The following is a 25473-nucleotide window of genomic DNA, read 5'->3' as shown; positions in this document are numbered from 1 at the left end:
ACGAGAGAGATAGAGAGGACGGAAATAAGGTGGAAAAAAAAATGGAGAAGAAAATTCATGAAAAGAAAAAGGGAGAGAAATACAAAACAAAATGCATACGTGAACAGCACCGCTACATGTAGCGGTGCACTGTTCACAAATGGAGAAAAATTGCATTTTACATTTTTTGTACATAATTGGATGGAGGGGAGTTTTTGTGGATTTGGTTAGCCATTTTAGATAAAAATGAAGAAGGGCTAATCCACTGTGAAAGCTCTTAGTAGCCATTGCTTCATTATTATAAGTATGGATGACGGATTGGTTTGGGAGTTTAATTCCTTATTGTTCCGGGTGTTGAACGGGTTGTTCTATTGGGTTTGCTGGGTTTCACTACTATGGTTGAGTGACAAAAATTTATTGGTGCGGTGGTTGTCCTAGGTCTCATGCTAGACAAGTCTATAGTGTGAGTGGAAGGGCAATGTCTTGACAAAGGGCTGGGTGAGTCCATGGTGGTGGATCACTGGATTGTCGGTGGCGGTTTTGTCCGTGGCCTTGGGCAGCAATGGCTTCATGCAGGATTGGAGCTAGAGTGTGCGGTTGTCCGAGGTCTTGATCAACAGCAGTTTTGCAGTGATAGTTCAGTGGGTCTTGGGAGGCAGTGACTGTGTGCGGGGCTGGAGATTGGAACACGCGGTGGTCCTATGGATTATGACCAGCAGCGGTTCTGTTGTAGGTGTGTACTGGTTTGCAGACGTTTGGGTAAAGCGCTAGGATGAAAATGGTTGATGATCAGGGAATGAACTCCGGCGATTCTAAGTTGGAAGTTGGGTTGCAAACGGCTAGAGATTAAGGGATGTACTCCACTGTGGGGTTGAAGTCTTAGTGTTCTTAGTTGATTCTTCGAGGCTCTTAGGGTTTCACATCGGGAAATTGATACTCATTATTAAATACTTGAAAAGAACTCATGGCCATGTTATATTCTCTAGACCGAAACAATACCTTCAAGTAGAAGGTTTTACTTATGCAGATTGGGCAAGTTCCTCCTCAGATAGATGATCTGTAACAGGATATTGTACACTCTTAGGCCGTAATCTAGTCACTTGGAAAAGTAAGGAACAGAGAGTAATGGCACAATCAAGGGCCAAAGCAGAATATAGGGCAATGGTAACCAACTGATCATCTTTCAACACTCTCTTTCCTTCACAACTCTCTTTATTTTCATCCAAAAACCAAGATAAGTTGAAATTTCATGCAAGCAATTCAAATCAGAGTTAGGGAAACAGACATATACACCAAATTCCAAAAATAACAATTTACCTAGACTTCGCCAATTCTTCTTCAAGACATCTAACTCGCTCCATGGCCTGCTCATGGGCCTTTTTAGTAGCTTCCTGCATTATTTTTATATATAGATGAACATGTCAGGAAATATACACTACCAATGATATCTCAAACCTCCATTTCTTAGATAATGTCCATGGTACCATACCTGAGATCTTTCAAGAAGCTTGAGATCGGTCCTCCTATCATCTGTAAGAAACAATTTCTAATTATATAACCAGGTGCAGAAAAGTAAGTAAGAATACTTTAACATATGAAAGACATGAAAATAACTTGTTATAGAAGTGAGGTCGGGTAAAAATGCATACAATTCTCAAAGGACAATGTTTTCCCTCCAAACTGGGTTGGAGGAACTTCCTCCAACTCAGTCTATAAAAATGATATGTTTTTGATAAGTAATAATGCATTAAGAGCGCAGAGGGGCGCAACCCTAGTACACAGGAAGTATACAAGAGAGCGACACAGTCTATAAAAATGATATGTATCATTTGAACATGTGAGATGCACATGTTTTTTAATAGCAGAGACAAAGTTAGAATAAATAATATTAAAAATTCATGTGCATCTCACATGTTATTAAAAAAATGGATATATGTCATTTTTATATATTACGTTGAAGAAAATTCCTCCAACCCAATTTGGAGGAAAACTTTGTCCATTCTCAAATGACCTCCTACACGGAGGTAGCTAGCACAAAACCAATTTGTAATTATATGGCCGCATGAAGAAAAGAAAATAAGAATAACAAATGCCAAACATAATGCAAACCTACAAAGTATGTCAAGTCAACTAACAATGCATAAAATTCCTCGATGACCTTCTCATACAGTGGATTTTGCATCCACTTTATTGTCCATTGCTCGTATTATTCGTAAGTTATATTGTAGAGACATCTTTTATTCTTTTTTTTTTTTTTTTCCAAGACGTAAACACAAGAATGATAATCAGGAACTGTAGCCAAAGAGATGGTTTGTACTATCTGGGTTTCCAGCCCACAACACAAGGTCAGCTCACATAGGCTTATCACACCGTTCGGTCAAATGATTCTGCAGAAAGAACTTGGCTTTGGCATCAGCAGTTAGCACATCTTTCTTTTCTATTATTGTAGCATATGTTTCCTTCCTTATTTTTGCATAATCTTATTTCTAAGTTGAAGTGTGAAACTAGTGAGCTTGCTAAACATCATTGAGTAACACTTTCTCCTAGTATAACTAAAAACCATATGCCTTTTGTTCTTGTCCATACTAATGTTTAAGGTCCTTCACAAGTAGTTTCTTTATCTAGTCATCGGTGGTTTGTATCTTTCACTGATGAATTTTATAGCACCACCTGAGTCTATTTATTCAAAGATAAAATGAAGTGTCCTTTGTTTTTCAAATACTTCACTATATGATCCAAGCCCAATAATGCCTCCATCAAAATTGTTTGTTCTAATAATGGGGGTGAGTATCTATCTAGTATTCATGGTACCATTTTTCATAAATATGTAACATCGATCAAACCACGTGTTGATACTCCCCAACATAATGGAATTGTACAATGGAAAAATCGACATCTTCTTGAGATAACACGGTCCTCTAATGATTGATATGCATGTCCACAAATCTTATTGGGGTGAACCTAACTCACAGCAACATATCTCATCAATAGAATTTCGTCATGTTTCTAAGATTTTAACATACCTCTAGAGGTGTTATCCAAGACAGAATTTTCCCTCAAACTGGATTAGAGAAATTTTCTCCAACCTAATCTATAATAATGACATGTGTAGGAACAAACTTGGAAGAGATTTTATTAAAAAAAAATGACTTTCACATGATATGAGGACACATATCATTATTATAGATTAAATTAGAGAAAATTCCTCCAACCCAGTTTGAAGGAAAACTTTGTCTTGATATCCCCACTTTTATCTCCTTCCAAAGGAGTCTCTCCAAAGGTGTTTGGTTATGTCTATTTTGTTCACATTCATCGTCCAACTCGAGGAAAATTAGATCATTGTGCTCTCAAATATATCTTTGAGGGTTCTTCCCCTACATATAAGAGGTATAGGCACGGGACTCGACAATTTTGACACGACCCACGAACCCGATACGAACACAACACGAAGTTAACAGGTATTGGGTTTGGACTTACCGGGTTCGGGTCTTAATCGGGTCTACCCGATTAAGACACAGTTAAGTTCGGGTCTGGAGGGACTACCCGACGGATCAACCGGGTGACCCGCCAGACCCATTTAAAAAAAAAACCCTAAAGACTAAAATGCCCTAACTAACCCAGGAACTGGGACCTAAGTTCCCCTCTTCAGACTCTTCACTTTATCGCCCCCCACCCAGCCCTAGCCGCGCCTCTCTCTCCCTGACTCCCTCTCGGCTCTCTCTCTCTCTCTCATCTCTGAATCTCTGTGCTGCGCCTCTTCAAGTTCTCCCCCTTGTAGACGGCGGTAATCTGCACTCTCTGGCTCCGGTTACCATGACAATTGTTGCTAGGAGCATATAGGATTTTGTAATGGGGTATATTTAGTTTACTAGATTCTAAAATCTCTTCTATATATATATATATATATATATATATATATATATATATATTTTTCCTTTTGTTTTGAAATATTTTTCAAAGAATTCTTGTATAGATCATAGATCATATCATGGCAGTGTGAACCATCATACTGCAGCTTACACAAGGCTGCTACCTCATCTTGAATCTTGATGCCCATGGGATTAAAATTGGATAACGGGTTGCTCTTTCTTCGGCTTCTAAGTATTTATGCCATTTACTGGATGATTTTTGCTCCTCTTTAATCATATCCATGGAGGAGTATGGTGCATCCAGGATTTGTGCTGCACATGAAACCAATGTATAGTGTATTTTAATTGTTTATTTTATCAGGTCGTGTCGGATCGTGTATACCCGATATAACCCAGTTATTTTAAACGGGTCGTGTCGAGTTACTCAGATATTTTTCGTGTTATAATCGTGTCAGACCCGCTAGCCCGTTTAGCTAAACGGGTTGTGTTCGTATATAGCGTAATCGTGTCGCGGGTCCTAACGGGTCGTAATCGTGTCTACTCGTTTACCCCTTTTGCCAGCCCTACACACGACCACTCATCAAGCATGATAAACAACAACTGCTTGCTGATAAGCCATTTGAGCCGCCACCAATGGAGAACCTGAGAGTTTACATAAATCATCCGAACAGTAACACTATTCTTGATGCTACTTCCCGAACATATGACCCTGACTTAGGTAATGGTATCACTGCCCCTTATTTAAATTCAATGGTTGTTGATGATATAAAATCTGCCTATTGGTCAACATGAAGAGAGTAGACCTTGTACTCAACATCCTATATCTTACTATGTGTCTATCAACATCTGTCACTATCGTATTGTTCCTATGTATCTAGATTGTCTTTCATGTCTATTTCTCAAGGTTTACAAGAAGCAATTAGTGATTCAAAGAGAAGGGAAGTCATGCAGGAAGAGATGAAAGCTCTACGCAAAAATAATACATGGGAGTTGGTTGAGCATAAGGGGGGGATGGTTGCAAAATGGGTGTTTACAGTGGAGCATAAGGCTTTACTCAAACTTATGGAATACACTATGAAAAGACATTTGCCCCGGCAGCAAAGATGAATTCTATTCGAGTTCTACTTTCTTTTGCAGTGAACTTAAATTGGCCATTTCACCACCTTGATGTGAAGAATGCATTCCTTCATGGCAATCTAGAGAAAGTAGATGCAACTTCCTCTTGGTTCTCAATTCCCCTCAACTAAGGCTAAAGTGCGTAAATTGAAGAAAACCCTATAAGGATTGAAACAATTTCTTTGTTCTTTTTTCTTTTTTTGATAGGCAATCAAAGAAATATCGTTAAAAAAAAAAAAAAAAAAGCGTAAAGCGCCCCTAAACATACATGAAGTATTCAAAAAGAACACTAAAACATAATGAAAAACAAAAAAGAACAAAGAAAACACATGGAAAAACGCAACAAGAATCACTAAGAGCCCCCCAACAGAAACCCTAAACCCACAAAAACCAAACTAGAATCACCAAGAGCCCCACAACAGAAACCCTATGCCCACAAAAACCCTAGGCTACATTACATCATAGCAAGAGCCCCCCCAGCCTTTACCCCAACTAGAACCATCTCCCCTAGGTCAAAGTTGATCGAGCACTCTAAATTCTTAAACTCCCTCCTCCCTTTTGGTTTAAAAGGAGAGACTGAAACCTCTTGAAGTTGCTCCTCATCAAGTCAGAAATCCGAAAAACCCTTCTCATCACCCCGGTAAGAGATCCCCATAGTATGATAACACAGCCTTGCACCTTGGAGTGCCTCGGGGTAATCTACAACCCCCACCTTAAGATCACCCCCCTTCGAAGATTCACCCACCTCAAAGACAAAAGAAAGCTAATGAGCCCTCCAAGACATACCTGGGAGAAACTAAGAGGAACACCCAGTTAGAATGGAAAACATAAGAAATGGCCTAGGTGGTAGCAATGAGCACGGAGGACCATCCACAGACAAACCACCAGGCGAGGCACAAAAGCCCAGCCTCTTCTCACCCACAAGACCATCATCCCACTGATTTAAGGGAGCAAATCCACCCACGCCAGACGAAGACAATGGACCAAACCCAACGCTAGCAAACAAAGGCTGGGCAATCGAAGGACTCTAGACCACACTAGAAGCGCACAGGATAAGGAAGCCTCGTTGGAGAAAACTTACTAGAGAAGATTTCCTAACCGCACCCCTTCCAGACGCCAACGCAGACTGGGCAACAACTCAAACCAACAGCAAAGAAACAAAACCCAATGAAGTAACCGACAAGGCACTGATCGCCGCCACAACCACGACAAACAAGCTCTCATCCAAATGAACTTCTCTAATGTCCTTCGACTTTCGGGAGTATCTCTGCCAGGGCCTGACAAATCATAGTAGGTCAAACCCCTTCACCCAACATAGCCGACCCTAAAGAAGAGTCATCGGTGTCACTAGAGTACGCCAGACCACTCCCAACATTTTCCAGAAACATAACCAGCTCTGGCGAGGCATACTGGGCAGACTGCGAAGGCAAGAAGGTACCCTCCTCTAGTTCATTTTTCAGGAAACTAGAACTGTGTTGGGTGACCATACCGAGAAAACCAAGACCCGCATCCAAACCCACCATGGATGCGGGCTTCCTCTTAGAACCCAAGGCCAGCTTGGATTTGGGTTTACACAAGAAGTTAGCCATTGGCTTAAGTTTAAGGGCACATCCAATCCTTTCTGTCCAACAAAGATGGCTTGCGGGAAGGCCAACAAGGTGGGTAGCAACCCAACTCCACCACCCTACTAAATAGTTCCCGACAGCCCGCTCAGCCTCGAACCACAACCCCGAAATCCTATCCTTCCTCGCCCAAAAAGGTAAAAGCTTCTTTCCCTTTTCTAAGATTCTACCAACCCGTTCAGCTTTAGCATCGAAAAGGCATGGCCAAAAACCTAGATCAGACAACTCCAGACCATGCTAAAACTCCGCCCCAAAACTTGCTTCACCAACAGCACACCACCTTCCCTCGAACAATGGACTGAAACAATATTCAAGAGCGTGGTTTGAGAGATTCTCTTGAGCTCTGAAGAGATTTGGCTATAAACGAACTCAAGTGGATCATACACTATTCGTCAAAAACTCTACACGGGAAGGTAACCACTTTTATAAGTTATGTAACAATATCATATTGACTACAAATGGTAATGAGAAAATGCAGAGGTTGGAGAAATATTTGGCCACTGAATTTGAGATAAAAGACTTGGGCCATTTGAAATCTTTTTTGGGCAATGAAGTTGCAAGATCGAGACATGGTATCTTCCTCATCCAATGAAAATATGTTCTTGATATATTGATGGAAACAGGGGTGATCAATTGTAAGGTCGTTGATAATCTAGTAGAGCACAATAAAAAGGTTTGAAAAAAGTGATGATAGCCCTCTTGTGGATAAAGGCAGGTAGCAACGATTGGTTGGTAGGTTAATCTATTTGCCCCACACTCATCCAGACATGGCCTATGAAATCAATATAGTGAGTCAATTTATTTTTTTTTTTTTGATAAGTAATAATGCATTAAAAGAGCGCAGAGGGGCGCAACCCAAGTACACAGGAAGTATACAAGAGAGCGACTAAGTAGGGGAGAAAGAAGAAGAGAACATAAGGAGAAAATCAGAAAAGTTGATCACTAAAGGAGCAAGCCAGCCTGAAGTCCAAGTGAATAAGGTGTACAAAAAGAAAAGAATAAGGTCCTCTAGATTCCTCGACGCATCTTCGAAGCATCTCGCATTCCTTTCCTTCCAGAGGCACCAAAGGAGACAAAGGGGAGCCATCTTCCAAACCACCGCACTACTCGTTCTCCCACCCGCCCACCAACTAGCGAACATCTCTTTTACACTTCTAGGCATAACCCAACACATGTTAAAGCGAGAAAAGATAACATCCCACAACTTCCGTGCGACTACACAATGAAGAAAGAGATGATCCACGGACTCCCCATCCGCCTCACACATACAACATCGATTAATCACAACGATGCCTCTCTTCCGAACATTGTCCAACGTGAGAGGTTTCCCAAGGGCAGCCGCCCATGCAAAAAACGCTACTCTCAAAGGAGCCTTGGTACGCCAAATGCTTTTCCACGGAAAGTGATTAGGAACCTTAAGGGCAAGCATCCTATAGAAAGAGCGGACCTCAAACTTCCCTTTGCTTGAGTGAATCCACCACATCCGGTCCTCCCCTTCCCCCCTAATCAAAGACGAGTACAAGAGCGAGAAGAAAGAGGCTAAGGCCATCTCCTCCCAATCATGAATACTGCGGGTGAAAGTAACATTCCAGTGAACCATCCCGTTTACACACTCTCGGATATCCGCAATGGAAGCGTCCTTGTTGCAAGCAATATTAAAAAGACCCGGGAAGGCATCCTTGAGAGACGTCTCACCACACCACCAATCCTCCCAAAATTTAACCTTCCCTCCCACACCAGGATCTAATCGGAAGTGACCCCGAAACGACCTCCAAACTCCACAAATGTGTTTCCATAACCCCACCCCATGCGTTCCACGAGGAACAATATAGTGAGTCAATTTATGCATTCACCTTGATGGTTCATATGGAAGCAATTTACAAATACTTTGATATTTGAAATCTTCACCAAGGAAAGGGTTGTTTGCCCTACATAATCACCTGAAAGTAGAAGCTTATATGAATACAGCTTGAGCTAGATGAGCCACGGATCGAATATCTACTTCGGCTTACTACACTCCTATGGGAGGAAATCTTGTTGCCTAGCATAGTAAGAAACAGTCAGTTGTTGCTAGATCCAGTGGAAAAAGTGGATTTTGAGCCATGTCCCATGGTGTAACACCCCGGTCCCATATTGGAAAGATAAGAAGTAGCCCACATCGAGTAAATGGTTTATAAAGGTAGTCATGAGTTCTAACTCTCACATTGCCTAATTACTAAGTGAAGCTATGCTTTATAAGAAATTATAGGGAAACTTCAAATTGACTAATCGTTTTGGGGTGATAGTGCGTCCCAATATTAGGAAAATAGAAAGTAGCCCACATAGAGTAGGTGGTTTAAAAAGGTAGTCATGAATGATAACTCCTACATTGCCTAATTATTAGGTCAAACTGGGCTTTATAAGGAATTCTAGGAAAGCTCCAAATTGACTAGTTATTTTGGGGTGAAAGCATAGATGTAGCTAGCACTTTTCTATGTGTCATTGCACATGGATAAATGAGTTGTAATGGTTCAAGATTCTACTAAAAGAATTTGGATAGGATTTTCAAGAGCCTATGGGATTATGTTGTGACAACAAGGCCGCATTAATATCGATCATAGTCCAGTCCAACACACTAAAACAAAACCCAATGAACTTGATAGGAAAAATTACGTGCACAGTTTATTTGTACATCTAATGTGAAGACCAAGGGACAAAATGCAGATATTTTGACAAAAGGAGCATCTAGACCCGTTTTTCATTTAGCCTTGTTCAAGTAAGGCGTGCAAGTAATCTTCGCCTCAACTTGTGGGGGGAGCGTTGAAGAAGGAAACTTCCAAAAACGGCTTATCTGATTTTCCATTTATTTCTCAATGATAAATCAGATTTCTATATAAACAATGTAACAGTGTCAAGTAATCATCAAGGAAAATAAGAGTATTTTGTGGCTCTTCCAACTCAGTTATATTATTCCAAGGGCACATTATCTGGAAATCTGGATAAAGATTTGATTTCAATGGATATGTCCACTCTTGGAATTGGAAAGAGGATGTTAACTTCCGATATTAATTTGACTTTGGAAGTTAAAACAATTATCCAAAGCTAATAAGATGGATTTTTTAGTGGAATTTGAAAGAAGAAAAGATATGGCAATACACGCATTCAATTTTTAAAAGGCCAGCACTATCAAGATTCTTAGATTAGCTGCCATAGGGACCAGTAAAAGAAAGAGAAAAGGCTAAAGTTTGTAACGTGAGAGAGAGAGAGAGAACAAAGGAAGAGACCTGGAGCAGCTTCTGCAGAATAGGGCAGAGATGATTGAAGTTTGTGTTCCTCTTCGTATAACCTTTTGTACATCGCAACCTATGAAGAAAATAGGAAGAAATGACGTAAATCATAAAGTTCATACTACCAACAGCATGTCACAAAAGTAGTAGTAGTAACAACAACAACAAAAGAACCAACCATAACAATAACAATAATTAATAATAATGAGTAGCAAGCTATCAGCAAAATAGAAGTTTGGCCTTCGTAGAAGCTTACAGAGGAGTGAAGGGATTCAATCATGCGTCCTTGCTCTTCAGCTCTTTGTAATACAGCTGCCACTTTAGAGGCAGCTTTCTCTGTATGATTTTTTAGCTCGATTTCAAACTTTTCCTTCAATCAGTACACAGCAAAGTATTGAATAGTTTTTCAAGGAAAAGCATCATTTTGCCAAACAAGCAAGCGCTACATAGAGAGTAAATTTACTGACCAACCTTGAACTCCATCTCTCTACTTTCAACCTGATCAGAAAGATTGCGCACAAGGCTCCTGAGTTGGACATTCTGCTCAACTAATCCATTTATGTCCTTAAATGTCAACTGTTTACATGTTTCATCCAAAAGTAACATCAACTACACATCAATTACTTCTACAAAGTACAGAACACATGTAAGGAATCGTGCTGAGGAAAGAATAAGCAACAAACTTACAAGGCGTTCTGAAATAACTTTTTCAGTATCAGACTCTGCATTTGTCCCAACAATAGTTGTACCATCATTGATACTATCAAGCCCAGTAGATCCACAACGAAGTTGTATATCTCGGCATTCCTTAAGAAGAACAGTCACCTAAAAGATTATCACCCAACAACATAACAATGGTAAGCTTGCACCCTACTATAAGTTGCCCGGAACACTACAAGAAAAAAGCATTGATGACATACTTCAATCAAGAAATATTTTGATAAAAAGCAACCCTTTGGCAAAATATATATGATGATATTATTAGTAAATATAGAGCACATTACATGAGTTGAAGCTCATCTGACTTCAGTATACCATCACTGGCACTTTCAGAGACGACTACGTTAATCCCAGACACATCAAGGCTCTAGTATGCCTGGATGCATGTCTGATAAAACCACATTTTAAGAGCATATTTTCTAAAGTAAGGAAGTGGCTAATAAGTAGCTACTAGCCACAATTAAGACATGTTCAGTTCTAAAGCGAACAACCAAAACAACAAGAGGAAAAGAAAAAGGTTGCTAATAATAAAATAATGATGATGATGATGATAAAACATATAAGAACCAGGACAATATTTTCAAATCATAATCTTAAGGAGGGTATTAATGGCAGAAGGCAAACCAAGGAAGAAGTGATTAATAAGGATACAACAGTATATATAAGCTAACATCTATAGGAAGTAAAGGTTAAGAAAATGTCATGACCTCGATTGTCATGTTTTCATATTGACAACATACAAACAAAATTACTTGCCCATAAGTAGATAGTAGATACAGCGAAATGATTCAGTACAATAAACAATGGAGATAAGGCAGAAGAATGAAACTCTATATATAACTAATTAATCATCACAACTTTTTTTTGATAAGTAATTGTTGTATAAATCATCACAACTGAGAACGCTCTTCACTTTTACCTGTTTTTGGAGGTCAACAACCTCCTTCTGAGCATAAGTATAGTCACGTTCATGCCTCCTCAAGTCAGCCTGAAAAACATAGGCATCAGCACAACCAACCACAAAAAATATTCAGGACATATAACTCTGTCATATATGTCAGAAAACCTTCAATTCCTGGATGGTTTTCTCCAAGTTCGCCTGTTCCGACAGAGAGTTCTGCATTTTTTGGTTGATCATAGAATATGCCTCCGCCATTCTCTCATGCTCCGCTGCATCAATTTCAATCATTTATCAGCACAAAAAATATGACACGCCAAGCGACAAGATAAAAACACCAACCTTTTGCTTTAGAGTGAAAAAGGTGTATCTACTTAAAGGGAAGCTATCGCTTATGAACTTGACAATGTATATGGAATAAACAGTATTTACTCAATAAGTTGACAAAATATTATTTTAGAAGGAATTCAGTCTTATAAAAAGCGCAGCAAGGCGCAATCCAAGTATATAGGAAGAATACAAGAGAAACACCCATTTAGGGAAAACACAAATTCAGAAATTCAAGAATAATAGAGAAGAGGGAACTGTAAGCAGCCATCTAATAATAAAGAGATTTGAACATAATCGCTTTTAACTCAATTACCGTCCTCTCACAATCTTCAAAGTTTTGAACATTACATTCCTCTGTATCCTCCAAATACAGAGGAACCATCCTCCAAACTTTAAACTGCAATGACTTCAAACTGACCTCTCCAGCGGAGGGACTAAGCACATCTTTTATGATCTGACCTCACACGTCAGCCTTTTGGAAGGGATCCAATAAATTTTATTATCTCCACCTGCTCTCAACTTCAAAGAGTACAAAATATTAAAGTACGAATAAACCAACTCCACCTCCCAATCATGCACTGATGTAATAAAAGTGACATCCCACCGAAGCCTCCTTACAGCGAGAAATTCTAAACAACTCCGAGAAGGTTGCCCTCAAAGTCTCATCCTCACACTACATGTCATGCCAAAACTTGGTCTTTGACCTATCACCCACCTCAAATCTAACAAATCTAAAGAAGTCCACCCACCCCTTCCTAATGTTTTTCCACACCCCAACCCCAAAAGAACCGCTAATTGCAGCAGAACACCACCCTCCCACCATGCTATTATACTTAACATCCACAACTGGAATCCACAAAGCATCTCACTTCGGGGCATAATGCCATAACCACATCTCCAAAAGAGCTTGGTTATTAAAGCAGGTTTCAAACCTCCAAACCACCTAATGAAACCATAATACAGATCTTAGACCAAATAACTAGATGGGATTTGAACTCATCACCGACTCCGCTCCACAAGAAATCCCACTTAAGTTTCTCCATACAATTAGCCCCACCAACAGCAATGGTGAAGAGGAATAATAGCAAGTAGGCAAATCAGAAAGAGTGCTTTAATCAATGTGATCCTACTACCCTTACACAGATAAAGTCGCTTCCAACTAGCCAAACGACGTTCCATCTTTTCAATAATAACATCCTTGGTTGATTTTGCCCCAAACAAAGACCCCAATGGAACACCCAAGTTCTTCATACACACCCTACAACAAATAATAAGGGTCAAGCCTCCAACATTCTCTACAGCAGGAACAGAGACCAACTTTGATTTGGCCAAGTTAATTTTTAACCATCTAACAACTTCAAAGCATACGGTAAGAAGATGATCTAGATTTTGCTCATAAAAGACCAAGGTGTGTAACGTCCAACCACAATGACACAATAATGTCCGCTTTTGGCTCCCCCGAACCAAACTTCCCAAGAGGTTACCCATCCAGTTACTACTCTCGCATAAGCGAGCTTCACTGCGAAGTTCTGATAAGTTCATCGTCATCACGACTTTGAAACATGTTATGTCAAGAAGGGTGCTAGCATACATATAAGCACATCCCCATCCCCAAACCTGTGAGACACTACAACCACCCCCTCTTGACACCCAACGTCCTCGCTAGCAACCCTCATAGGCTTGTGCACACTCTCCCATCTCAATGACACAATAATGTTTGCTTTTGGCTCCCCAAACCAGACTTCCCAAAAGGTCACTATCCTAGTACTACTCTCACATAAGCATGCTTAACTGCAAAGTTCTGATAGCTTCATGGCCATCATGGCTTTAAAATGCGTTATTCTCAAGAAGAGTGTGTGTATACATATAAGCACATCCCCTTCCCATACCTAGGCAATGTGAGACACCGCAAAGTGTCATTTGCAAATAGGAGATGAAACAAGAGGAACTCATCATTATTCTCAGACCCCAACGAAAAAGCCTGATAAGAGCTCCTATCCACAATACCGGACAACTATCTACTCAAAGCCTCCATAACAACAATTAAAAAGAGAGATAACAAAGGATCTCATAGTCCTCAACCACAAAAAATATTGAAAAAGCCATCAGGAGTTAGTTCCATAGATCAACATAGAGAAACGTACTATAGAGATACAATGTGCAATACACTCGCACCATTTCCACCCAAAATCACATCTCAATATATACAACAAGAAATCCCAATTAACAAGATCAAAACCCTTCTCTAGATCCAATTTACAAAGTAGACTTGGAACCCATGATCTGATTCTACTGTCAAGATATTTGAGTCCAGCAAATAGCCTTCTCCAACATCATTTTCAGCCTATTAGCTAGGACTTTGGGAGTAAATTTATAGACACCACCTACTAGACTAATCGAACGAAAATCTCTCCCCCTACTATGCCGGGAAACCTCTCCAAGCAGAGCTCTTCGAACCCAACCCCTGTAGAGTAAACCCCGGTCCCGTGCACCGCACCCTCAAAAGTTTTCCTACACGGAACTGATAAAATCACTGGCTTTTCACCAGGGGGTGTGGCCCCAAGGAATTGTTTGCACCTATGAGGTGTTGAACCTTGAACCTTGAAGGGATGATACCTCAAGACCAAGGCCTCCACCACTTGGGCCAACCCCTTGGGGTTAATCGAACGAAAATTCTTAATATCAATAGCCCTCGCTTTCTTAGGAATAAGGGCAACAAAAGTAGCATTGAGGCTTTTCACAAACTTACCTCGAGCATTGAACTCATAAATACATTCATGAAATCTTCTTTGTGAACCTCCCTGTAGGTGTAGAACAAGGCAACGGAATGAAGGAAAAACCGTCCACACCCACAACTTTATCAGCTTCAGAGCTTTCACCCCCTCAAGGACCTCACTCTCCTCAAAACCACTTTCCATCCACATGGCCTGTCCACAACACCGATAAAATCAAAAATAAGGCCATCCAATTTAGGCCGACAACTGAACTATTCGGAACAAAGACAATTGTAAACCTACAAAATATGCTCTCTTATTTTTGTAGTACTTATAGAAACACGGCACTCAACAAGTAAGGATTCAACAGTTTTGTTTCTTCTGTTTGAATTAGCCACACAGTGGAAAAATTGTGTTCTTATCACCCTCTCTCAACAAAGTGCCCTTGAATTATGTCCCCAACTCAATCTTTCTCAACCTCTCCAAATCAATAGTAATCTCCATAAAAGGTTCTTCTACAATAACATCAAGACCTTGATGTGTGTCCCACAAAAGCTTTTTCTTCTTCTCTACATTGCCAAATATGTCCTCCAATTTTATCAAAACAATTTTCAGATCTGTCATTTTACAAGCCAGGACAAATCTGGGAGCACCTTAGACACGGCAAGACATTCACCACTATATAATCTTTTACACAATACCCTCTGATCTTAACCACCAATTCTTGAACTTGAAATATTGTTTGCTCCTAGCAACATATTAGGAAGCCTCCTCTAAGAAACATCTAAAAGTTAGGCTTCCCATTACGAAGAGCAGAGAAACACGTCCATTTTGGACCACAACATAGGGTCCCGGTTATTGAACCAAGTTAAATTACCACCTAAAAGAGCGATATCAAAAAGACCCAAACAAAAAATGGATTTGAAAACTCCAACCTAGCTGGGGAAGAACAGACATCTCTCAATCTCTCATTCGAGAAGCGAATGATATTGAAATCAGCCCCAATACACTGAAGTAAATGGCACCAACTAATCAACCCAATAATTTATCCCTTAGTAGTTTTCTATCACAATCAACATATTAGACCCATAAACAACTGCAAAAGCAAACTCAATTTTTTTCATGACGAGAAACTCCTCCAAGACAGGGCCACTTTGTGTATTTGTACGCACCGCTATTAGGTAAACTTTGGACCCGTGTAAAGCTTCCCCTTCACATAGATTAGATAATACTCTGGCTTTGCCAGAGGACTGACCCTAATGTATTGTTTGCACTCAAGGGAATTTGAACCTTAGACCTCATGGACTACCACAAAGGACTAAAGCTCTTACCACTTGAGCCAACCCCTTGGGGTTTAGCCGACTCAAAATTGTCAAGGATATTTCTAAATGAGCAAGCAACAACAAATAAGCCCATATATTCCTCAACAATTTCTACCACCCTCTTATCCCACATTGACAAGATCCCTTTAAAAGCCCCACTTGAACCCAAGTAACACCAATTCACATGTTGACAGTCCCACAAATGCACACAACAGCCCTTGTCAAAAGCTCCAGTTTAGTTTACTGTCAACAAACAATGTCAACCTTCCACTCTCTAAGTAAATTCCTAATCCTCATCAATTTATGCCTCTCATTCAACTCTCTCACATTCCAACACAATATCTTAGGCTTCATCAACAAGAAGTTGACCCCCCCCCCCCAAGCTAGGATGACCTCCCTTAAGGTCATAATTTAAAAAAAAAAAAAAAAAAAAAAAAAAGTAATCACCAATTTATTGAAAAGCGCAAAAACACAACCCAAGTACACAAAAAGTTTACAAAAGTGACACCTGGCTAGAGGCAAAAAAGATCTAAATTAACATGAAAGTTTGTAACAGAAGAGTCAAAAACAATAACCCAATCAAAAAGTCTTAAACAATCAAGCCTTCAATTAAGGCCCAAAAAGTCTCTCCAACCAATTAAGGCCCATCAACAATTTCTCAAATCCCTCACAGAGCAGCCCCACAAAGTGATGAAAACCTTTGACTTTCTGCAACACCCAATCTAAATATTCTAATGCACAAGAAGTTGGACCATCAAGTACCCTCAGTGGATTACCACCCATGCCAAACAAATGACAACTACCTTGAGGCTTTCGAGTAGGAACCGCCTTGAACCCAAAGCGGAAGGGCGACTAGAAAAGATCATAAACCTTTTGAAGCTCACGGGTGAACCCTCTCCAACCCTTCCTATCTCTTCCTTTCAATAAGACAATGAATCCACACCCATACTCCGCAAAAGGCAAGAAACGGTTGTGACAATTAGAACATAATTGGGCAAAGAAGGCTTTGTTTCGAACCCCCGAGGATTTCTGTAGCGACCTTGATTTTAGGTTAGAGTAATTCTCAGGCCTAGCCTTGATAGATGACTTTGGAATTGTGTAGCCTCATTAGTAGGATTGAACTTATTTTAGTTGGGATCAAAACAACCTTAAGGTGTAATATATATATATTTTTGATTTAAAGGTTTTTATCTCGAATGATAAGGTTGGCTTAACGGTTTAGTCTGGACTAATCTCATAAATCTATCATGAGCTGAAATCCTCATATATCAACAAAATTATGTTTTAAAGTGATTTTTATTTGTAAGGAAATTTTTACAAAAACCCTACTTCCAAAAGCCCTAGCCGCCTATGCATCATCTTAAAGGCTCCAAGTTTAAATTTTAAAAATATTACTTTTAAGGAAACTTGGTAAACTGCATTGATTTCTCTAATCCTCTAGTCTTGAACCTAGCCTCCATTACATCCTCATCCCAATAAACAAAATTGGGTAGCATTAATGTAATTTACGTATCTATAATGGGATATTTTTATGATTTTATACTTTAGTAATTATGTTATTGCTTTTTTTTTTTTTTGATAAGTAATAATAATATACATCAAAAGCGCAGAGAGACGCAACCCACATACACGGGAAGTATAAAAAGAGAGCACCTAAGAAGGAGAAAAATGAAATAGGAAATCAGAGAAACTAATTCCTATAAGAGCTAGCCAAGCGGCCGTCCTGGAGTACAAAATAAAGAAGAAAAAATGAGTCAATTCTTCTATAGTCCTAGTGAAGTTCTCAAAGCATCTAACATTCCTTTCATTCCAAATACACCACATAAGACACAGAGGGATCATTTTCCACACTACCGCGCTACGAGAACAACCTCCCGACCACCAGCAATCAAACAAATCCCTCACCCTGCAAGGCATGACCCAATGCAACCCAAACCGATCAAAAATAGTATGCCAAAGAACACTTGCGATCTCACAGTTGAGAAGAAGATGATCGACTGGCTCTCCATTCTTCTTGCACATACAACACCATTCCACTACCACTAGGTTCCTCTTACGCAGGGTGTCATGAGTCAAAATTTTGCCTAAGGCCGCGTTCCACACGAAAAAAGCCACTCGCAAAGGCACCTTAGTACGCCAAATGCTCTTCCAAGGAAACACCTCATGGTCAAAATTGGACAAGGCCTTGAAAAGCAACTTAACCTCGAACTTGCCTTTCTTAGACGATGACCAGCGAATACGATCCACAGAACCTATGGATATCTTGCAAGAGTACAACCGATCAAAGAAAGGAGAAATCAAATCCATCTCCCAATCCTGTAAGGGCCGCACAAAAATGACATTCCACTTGACAAATCCATTCCTCCAAATAAAGTTATCCTTCACCCAAGCTTCTTTATGTCTAGCGATGCTGAACAAGGACGAGAAAGCATGCTTCAAAGAGGTTTCCCCACACCAAATATCATGCCCGAAACGAACTTTCGAACCCACCCCCACCTCAAATCGTATACCTTTGGCAAAAAAGTTCCAACCTTGTCGAATATGCTTCCATAAGCCCACAGCATGGGAACCCGAAACCTCCTTCGTGCACCACCCACCATCCTGGTCTTCATACTTAGCTTTGATAACCTTATACCAAAGAGCCTCACTCTCATTCGCATATCTCCAAAGCCATTTACCCAAGAGAGCTTGATTAAACTGATACAACTTTCGAATGTCAAGCCCACCGTAACGTAGGGGATGACAGACTTGATTCCAATTTACAAGATGCAGCTTAGGCTCGTCTCCCATCCCTCTCCATAAGAAATCTCTTTGGACTTTCTCAAGCCTTTTAGCTACACTCATAGGAATTGGAAACAGAGACAAAAAGTAAGTCGGAAGATTAGTCAGCGTACTCTTAATGAGAGTTAAACGACCTCCTTTAGAGAGATACATTCTCTTCCAACCTGCCATCTGACGCTCCATATTTTCGATCACATCATTCCACATAACCGTATCCTTATACGCCGCCCCAAGAGGAAGACCCAAATACTTCATAGGCAAATCAGCAACACTACACCCAAGGATATTAGCTAAAACCCCAATGCTCTCCACCTCACCAATAGCCACAATTTTAGACTTTCCAAGATTCACTCTCAAACCCGAAACAGTTTCAAAACATAAAAGAATGAGACGCACATACCGGATTTGCTCGATAGATGCTTCACAAAAAATCAGAGTGTCATCAGCAAATAAAGAGTGAGAAACCACCAACTCCGATAATACCCTATTTCCCACCGAGAAGCCAGTCAAAAGGCCTTGGTTAACCGTCGCATTCACCATCTTACGCAATGCCTCCATAACAAGCACAAAAAGTAACGAAGAAAGAGGGTCCCCATGACGAATTCCCCTCGAGCTGTTAAAGAAGCCTTCCGGAGAACCATTCACAAGATTGGAAAACCTTACCGACGTAATACACCACTCTATCCAAGCCCTCCACCTCTCGCCAAAACCACACCTATGCAGCAAATACAAAACAAAGTCCCAATTCACATGGTCGTAAGCTTTTTCCAAGTCTAATTTGCAAAGAACGCCTGGCACCCCTGACTTCATGCGACTATCCACACATTCATTTTCAATGAGAACAGAATCTAGGATTTGACGACCCCCGATAAAAGCATTTTGAGAGTAGGATATGACCTTACCCAACAAAGTTCTCATCCTATTGGCAAGAACCTTAGATACAATTTTGTACACTCCTCCCACCAAGCTAATGGGCCAAAAGTCCTTCATCTCCACCGCATCCGCCTTTTTCGGGATCAAGGAAATAAAAATTGCATTCAAGCTCTTCACCAACTGACGTTTACGATGGAACTCGGCAAAAACCGCCATAACATCATGTTTAACAACACCCCAACAGGCTTGCAAAAAGCCATGGAGAAGCCATCCAGACCCGAAGCCTTATCACCATCTATGCCTTTAACCACCTCTCATACCTCCTTTTCCTCAAAATCTCTTTCTAACCACCTATTATCTTTCTCATCAATGGACAAAAGAGGCTGGTTATCCATTCTAGGTCGCCAAGAGCTTTGTTCCAAGTATAAGTTTGATAATATTGCACAATGTGATCTTTTACCTCAGCTAGATCATCGGATAATACGCCATTGATATGAAGCACTTCCAGACGATTATACCTGCGATGAGAGTTAGCCATCTTATGAAAGAAACGAGTATTTCGGTCCCCCTCCTTGAGCCACAAAGCTCTCGATTTTTGGCGCCAATGAATTTCTTCACACAACAAGGTGTTCTCCAGATCTTTCACCATATCCGCCTTTCGAACCTTCTCCTCCTGAGCTAAGCCTCTCACCTCTGCCAACTCATCCAACTCCTGAATACCTCCCAATAACTCCTTTTTCTTCCTCCCAATGTCCCCAAACACCTCCTCATTCCAGTTTTTCAAATCCAATTTAAGCGATTTCAATTTCTTAGCTAACACAAAACTAGGTAAACCCTCATACGAATAAGACCCCCACCAAGAACTAACCTTGTCAACAAAACCCTCAGCTTTAAGCCACATATTTTCAAATTTAAAGCACTTATTACCTCCGCAAGGAGCCCCACAGTCCAATAATAAAGGGAAGTGATCGGAAATCAAGCGTTGAAGTCTTCTTTGTGACACTGCAGGGTAGTGATCTTCCCAATCCGAGGAAAGCAAGAATCAGTCAATTCTAGACCAGCTCTCATTTTCTTGATTATTAGACCAAGTAAATTGACCCCCCATCATGGGCATGTCCACCAAGTTGTTCTATGAGATGAAATCCGAGAAATCCATCATGCCAGTGGAATAATAAGAAACACTGGAACGCTCACTAGGAAACCGAACAATATTAAAATCCCCTCCAAGACACCAAGGAACCTCCCACACGTTCATCAAACCAGCCAGCTCTTCCCAAAAGGCCCTTCTCTCCACATCCTCATTCGGACCATACACCCCCCCAAATGCCCACACCCAGTTATCCTCCACATTTTGAAAAGAGCATGCCAAGGAGAAATGCCCCACACACTCCTCCTTACACTCCACCACCCTCCTATCCCACATCAATAACAACCCCTCCGACAAACTATTAGACCCTTTAAACTTCCACCCCACATGTTGACCTCCCCAAAGACTATGAACCACCTCTCGGGAGATAACCTCCATCTTAGTCTCAATCAAACACACTATATCTACTTTTCACTTTCAAGAGACCCCTAATACACAACCTTTTTTTGAGGGCATTCAACCCTCTCACATTCCATGTTACGATGTTAAGCTTCATGATCCACCAATGCACCCCTCTCACAATCCTTGAGCTCCTTAAATCCTGTTGGAGCAGGAACATAGGCAGAAATGCCTCCCAAATCAGAATCACCCTGCATTCTAGAAGCTTCAATAGAGTTGAACAAAAACTCCAACTCCCCCTTCTTCCCCTCATCAATTACACCAATTTTAATTATCTTATTGCTTTAAGAACCATTAAGAGAGAAAATCGGTTTTGAATTAAATCACCTTCTAGCAATTTACATATTACAAGAGAAATTGCCTCTACTTATTTTGGTATTATTATTATTATTATTTAAAATAAATATATCCACCCCACTAGCCTCCAAACCCTAGAAGGGTAGTTGGGAGAATAAGGCAAAACCCTAGCCTCCTTAAGATTGAAAACACACGTACATACCCTACCTCTCTCTCTCTTTGCTCTTCCTAGCACCCAAATAAATAGGAACAAGACAAAACCCTAGCCACTTTTCACATTAACCGTACACCACCACCCAAGCATCACTTCTCTTTCTCTCTACCTTTCTCCAACACAACATACTACACAAAGCTCTCAAAGCTTTGAGTCATCTTCTCCAACTTTCATTTCCACTTGAGGTAAATTATTTTATTCCCCCTTGTTGATTTCTTTTATGTTTTCAATTAAATATGCAAGTATAATTGTTGTTCATACTTGAGCTATGTATTGTAGATCAAAAACCTAGACCATGCCTAATACTGAGAATACTATATGGGATATGTCTCTACGTTAGTACAACAAATTGCAACTCGTGCTTTCTTTTGCATACCTTTAAGAAATCAATATTTCATATAAATATATAAATATATTTTTATTGGTTTTGACTTGTCAACCACCATGTTCATGACCTTTCTCATGTCACCTTTTAAAGAACCCATGTTTATATATATATTTGCCTTGGAATTTATCAACCAACGTTCACTTGTCTTTTAAGAAGCCAAGAATAGTTACTTAGGAACCAAAGTGTTTTTCAAAGAATTATGTGTGTAATCCACACTTATAATCCTCCTATTCGGGAAAAAGTCTAGGAATCTATTGTTACCTTTAGAATCATTTGAGGGAAAGAAGTGGAAGCCTAGGGGTTCTAGGGTTAGCTTTTTATTAATTTAAGGCTAACATAATTAAGTTGTATTAATTCAAGTGTGTGACCATGCCGGTCAATCTCTCTAGCATCTTTATCGAGGTAAGTGAATTTACTATCCCTTCCAGAAAAATTATCACGCCAAACTATTTATGAAATTCTGTCTCAAATTGCAAATGATCATTTTGTTTATATTATGGAATTATGCTGCATGCATGACAAGTTTGAGAAAAAGAAAACATTTTGAAAATAGTGATGTTGATAAAGAGAATTTTGAGAAAATAATAATAAACCCTCCAACATGATGCCCTACGATGTATCAAGAGAAGTACAAGAAATGAGAAAAAAGTAATAAAATGAGGGCACATGTATGAAGGAGAGTATTTTTGGCCCCAAGAAAAACAAGAAAAAAGCTCGGTACCAATGCTAAGAATGGAGGCGCAACCACTGAAAGAGAGCTCTGACAAAAGGTGGTTCCATCAGTGTTTTTTTTTTTTTTTTTTTTTTGCCATGCTAAGTGCACCAAGAGTTAATCGGCTAGCCAAGAGGGTGGGGCTGTGGCTACAGTATCTCATCCCAGATCGCAAGGGCCACGCAACCCTAGTATACGGGGGTAACAGTATACATGGGCCCTAATATGAGATAAAGACTATCGACATTTTTATTGATGATAATATATTTTATGTGCTTTCTGTTTTCTTAAAAATATACTGGGAACATATGTAGTTATGAGTTCCAATTTTCAAAACGAAACAAGGAGTAAAACTGCTCATGGTTGTGTATTTTAGTTATTGGGCCCTCTTTGGGCTCATCAATTTTATTTCTTGTTTCAGGTAAAGAGCATGCTGGAATAGAAGGCCGGAATGGGGGCAGAATTAATTTTTCCAATAATTTGTATTAAACACTCTGATAGACCTTATACATCTTTGCAAAGCTTGTGTTGCAAAAGAAAAAGTGACAAATCCAGCCTAAACGGGTTGGGGATGTTACAATTTCACAATTCCTCCAACTCCTCCGCCTAAGATAAAGCTTCCACGGTAACCAACACCGACAATCTAGTGACTTTACCTAGAAAAAATGATCCAAGAACACCCCTACTTCTTTCACTTATTTCTAAAAACGAGATCCCACCCTCTACCTAAACCTCAAACAACATTCAAATACCCATGACAAAATAAGAGCAACAGAAGCTTGTTAGATGCTGATGTCGTAAAAACAAAGGGACGCGCCGACGAGAGTAAGAACTTGTCCCCAAATTCTTTCTTGCCGCAGATATACGTGTGGTAAACCCTAGAGGGATCTTTTCTTCTTTGATAGTAAAGGAGATTAGCATGCATTAGAGAATATTGAGATAATATGATATAAAAGACGATTAGTCTCAACCAATAGACCGGGAAAAGAGAATAAGATAATGAAAGATATTTAGTAGCACCCCATATAACAATTATTCAAAACTAACCAACTTTTGTCATTGGATCAATTTTTGGGCCAGACTTATCAGCATGTATATATATAGACACCGACACACACACACACAAATATGTATTTATGTATTATGATACCAACACCAATCAGTTTTATAGGGAAATCTTGCATGATAAAGTAGGTCCCATTATCAAGAAGACCCTTGCAACTGATGTCCTATTAGCAGGGAATGGCTGCATATTACAAAACAAATTAGCAATGTATTACAACCTAAAACTGACAATAAGCACATGGAAACAAGAAAATCACATTTTCACGACTTTCATTCAAGGTTTTTTCAAATAACCTTTAGCATGAAGAAGGAATTCCACTCAAGCACACAAGGCATAACATTTAGAAAACAGCATCTCCATTCAATAGCTGTAAACATGCCATCATACTAGATACAAAATTCCATTATTACCACTTGAACGGTTGATGCAAAGTTCCCCACCCCTCCCCACCAAAGAACAAAAAATAAAAGAGTTTGATGCATTTAGCAATTCACTAGCAATAAAAATTACCTTATTTGGGAAAGGGAAAAAAAAGTCAAAAATGAAATCAATGTTAGCAAATACCTCTTTCATCCAAAATGGCTTCCGCTTTCTCCTCCAATTCATATAAGACCTGCACAAGCACATTTGAGCTAAACTAAGCATTCTTCCTCGCTTCTAAATAAGAAAATGACATCCACCCACATATAGAAAAAAATTTGTGTTCAACAATAAATTGACAAACCAAATGAGAACTGTTTACAATAAGGTAGTGAAAGAAATTTGAAAAGCTGGTAGAATAAGAATAATATATTGGATAGAAGGAAAGCATTTGTCAAGCAAAATTTTTTGAAGAGCTTAGCACAAAGAGACTATACTCATAGGATATACTATCTCCAAAAAAAAAAAACCAAAAAGACAGCGAGCCCAATATTAAAAATTTCCAGCTGGAAGAATAAGAAGAAACTTAAAGCCTAAAGCAAAAGCAATAAAGTGACAGGTCCATTCTGGTCCACTTACAAAACAGGACCAGAAATAGACCTGCTCTTTAATCGCACTTGAAAAATATCACCAACTGTTCAAAAGTAAAGAGTTTTTTTTTTTTTTTTGATAAGTGTACAAAAGTAAGAGTTATGCTAATGGAAAACTCTAACATAGAACACTATATTAGTTCAGAATAAGTACCAGAAAACTCTTATTACAAATCATTAAGCATGATCCAAAATATTAACATTCAAAATGCAGCGAAATCAATATACACCAGCCTTGCTCAAAGATTATGCATAAATTAATGCACCAAGAAGAGCATACCCGTTGCAAAATGGCCTCAGATTGCTTCCTTCCCAACTGTTCGTGTCTCAGGGCATCAACAGCCTCTTGATATTTCGAATACATTTTAGCCAGCTAAAAAACAAGAAAAAGGCAAGCAACAAATATAAAATTCACAAATTAATTAAGTTACGAGAAAATTAAAGGTGGGTTTCTTTTGACATAAAATGTTTTCAGAATAACTTTTTACATTTTACAGCGTTTATATATATATATATATATATATATATATATATATATATATATATAAGTAATGTATATTCACTCATTAAAGGTGTCACTGTTTAGACATAAAACATTTTAGAAAAAAAATTTACATTTTACAGCGTTTAGAGCAATCAAAAATTGCAACTCAACAAAAAAACCTTTCTCGGTCAAAGGAAAACTAGCACAAAAGTGAATCCATTTTCCATCTAACTTAAAATAAAATTAAAAATTAAATAAAAAATAAA

General features: G+C 39.4%; 1 protein-coding gene across 2 annotated transcripts in view; it reads right to left on the bottom strand.

Annotated features, from left to right (window-relative positions):
* Positions 1-25473, bottom strand: part of NUA (nuclear pore anchor) — a 73773-nt gene that overhangs the window by 29143 nt on the left and 19157 nt on the right. For both annotated transcript variants that reach the window (XM_088518007.1, XM_088518006.1), the window contains exons 11-20: positions 25004-25096; positions 24278-24326; positions 11639-11742; positions 11492-11560; positions 10540-10677; positions 10324-10428; positions 10109-10222; positions 9850-9928; positions 1469-1509; positions 1297-1370 (exon numbers count right to left, since the gene is read on the bottom strand). In XM_088518007.1, coding sequence (XP_088374133.1) covers positions 1297-1370; positions 1469-1509; positions 9850-9928; positions 10109-10222; positions 10324-10428; positions 10540-10677; positions 11492-11560; positions 11639-11742; positions 24278-24326; positions 25004-25096 — 866 coding nt within the window. The remainder of the gene's footprint in view (positions 1-1296; positions 1371-1468; positions 1510-9849; positions 9929-10108; positions 10223-10323; positions 10429-10539; positions 10678-11491; positions 11561-11638; positions 11743-24277; positions 24327-25003; positions 25097-25473) is intronic.

This window comes from Corylus avellana, chromosome 7, assembly GCF_965113065.1.
Source record: "Corylus avellana chromosome 7, dhCorAvel1.hap1.2, whole genome shotgun sequence".
NCBI lineage: Eukaryota > Viridiplantae > Streptophyta > Magnoliopsida > Fagales > Betulaceae > Corylus > Corylus avellana.
Note: the sequence above shows the minus strand (reverse complement) of the source record. Positions and strands in the feature narration are given on the sequence as shown.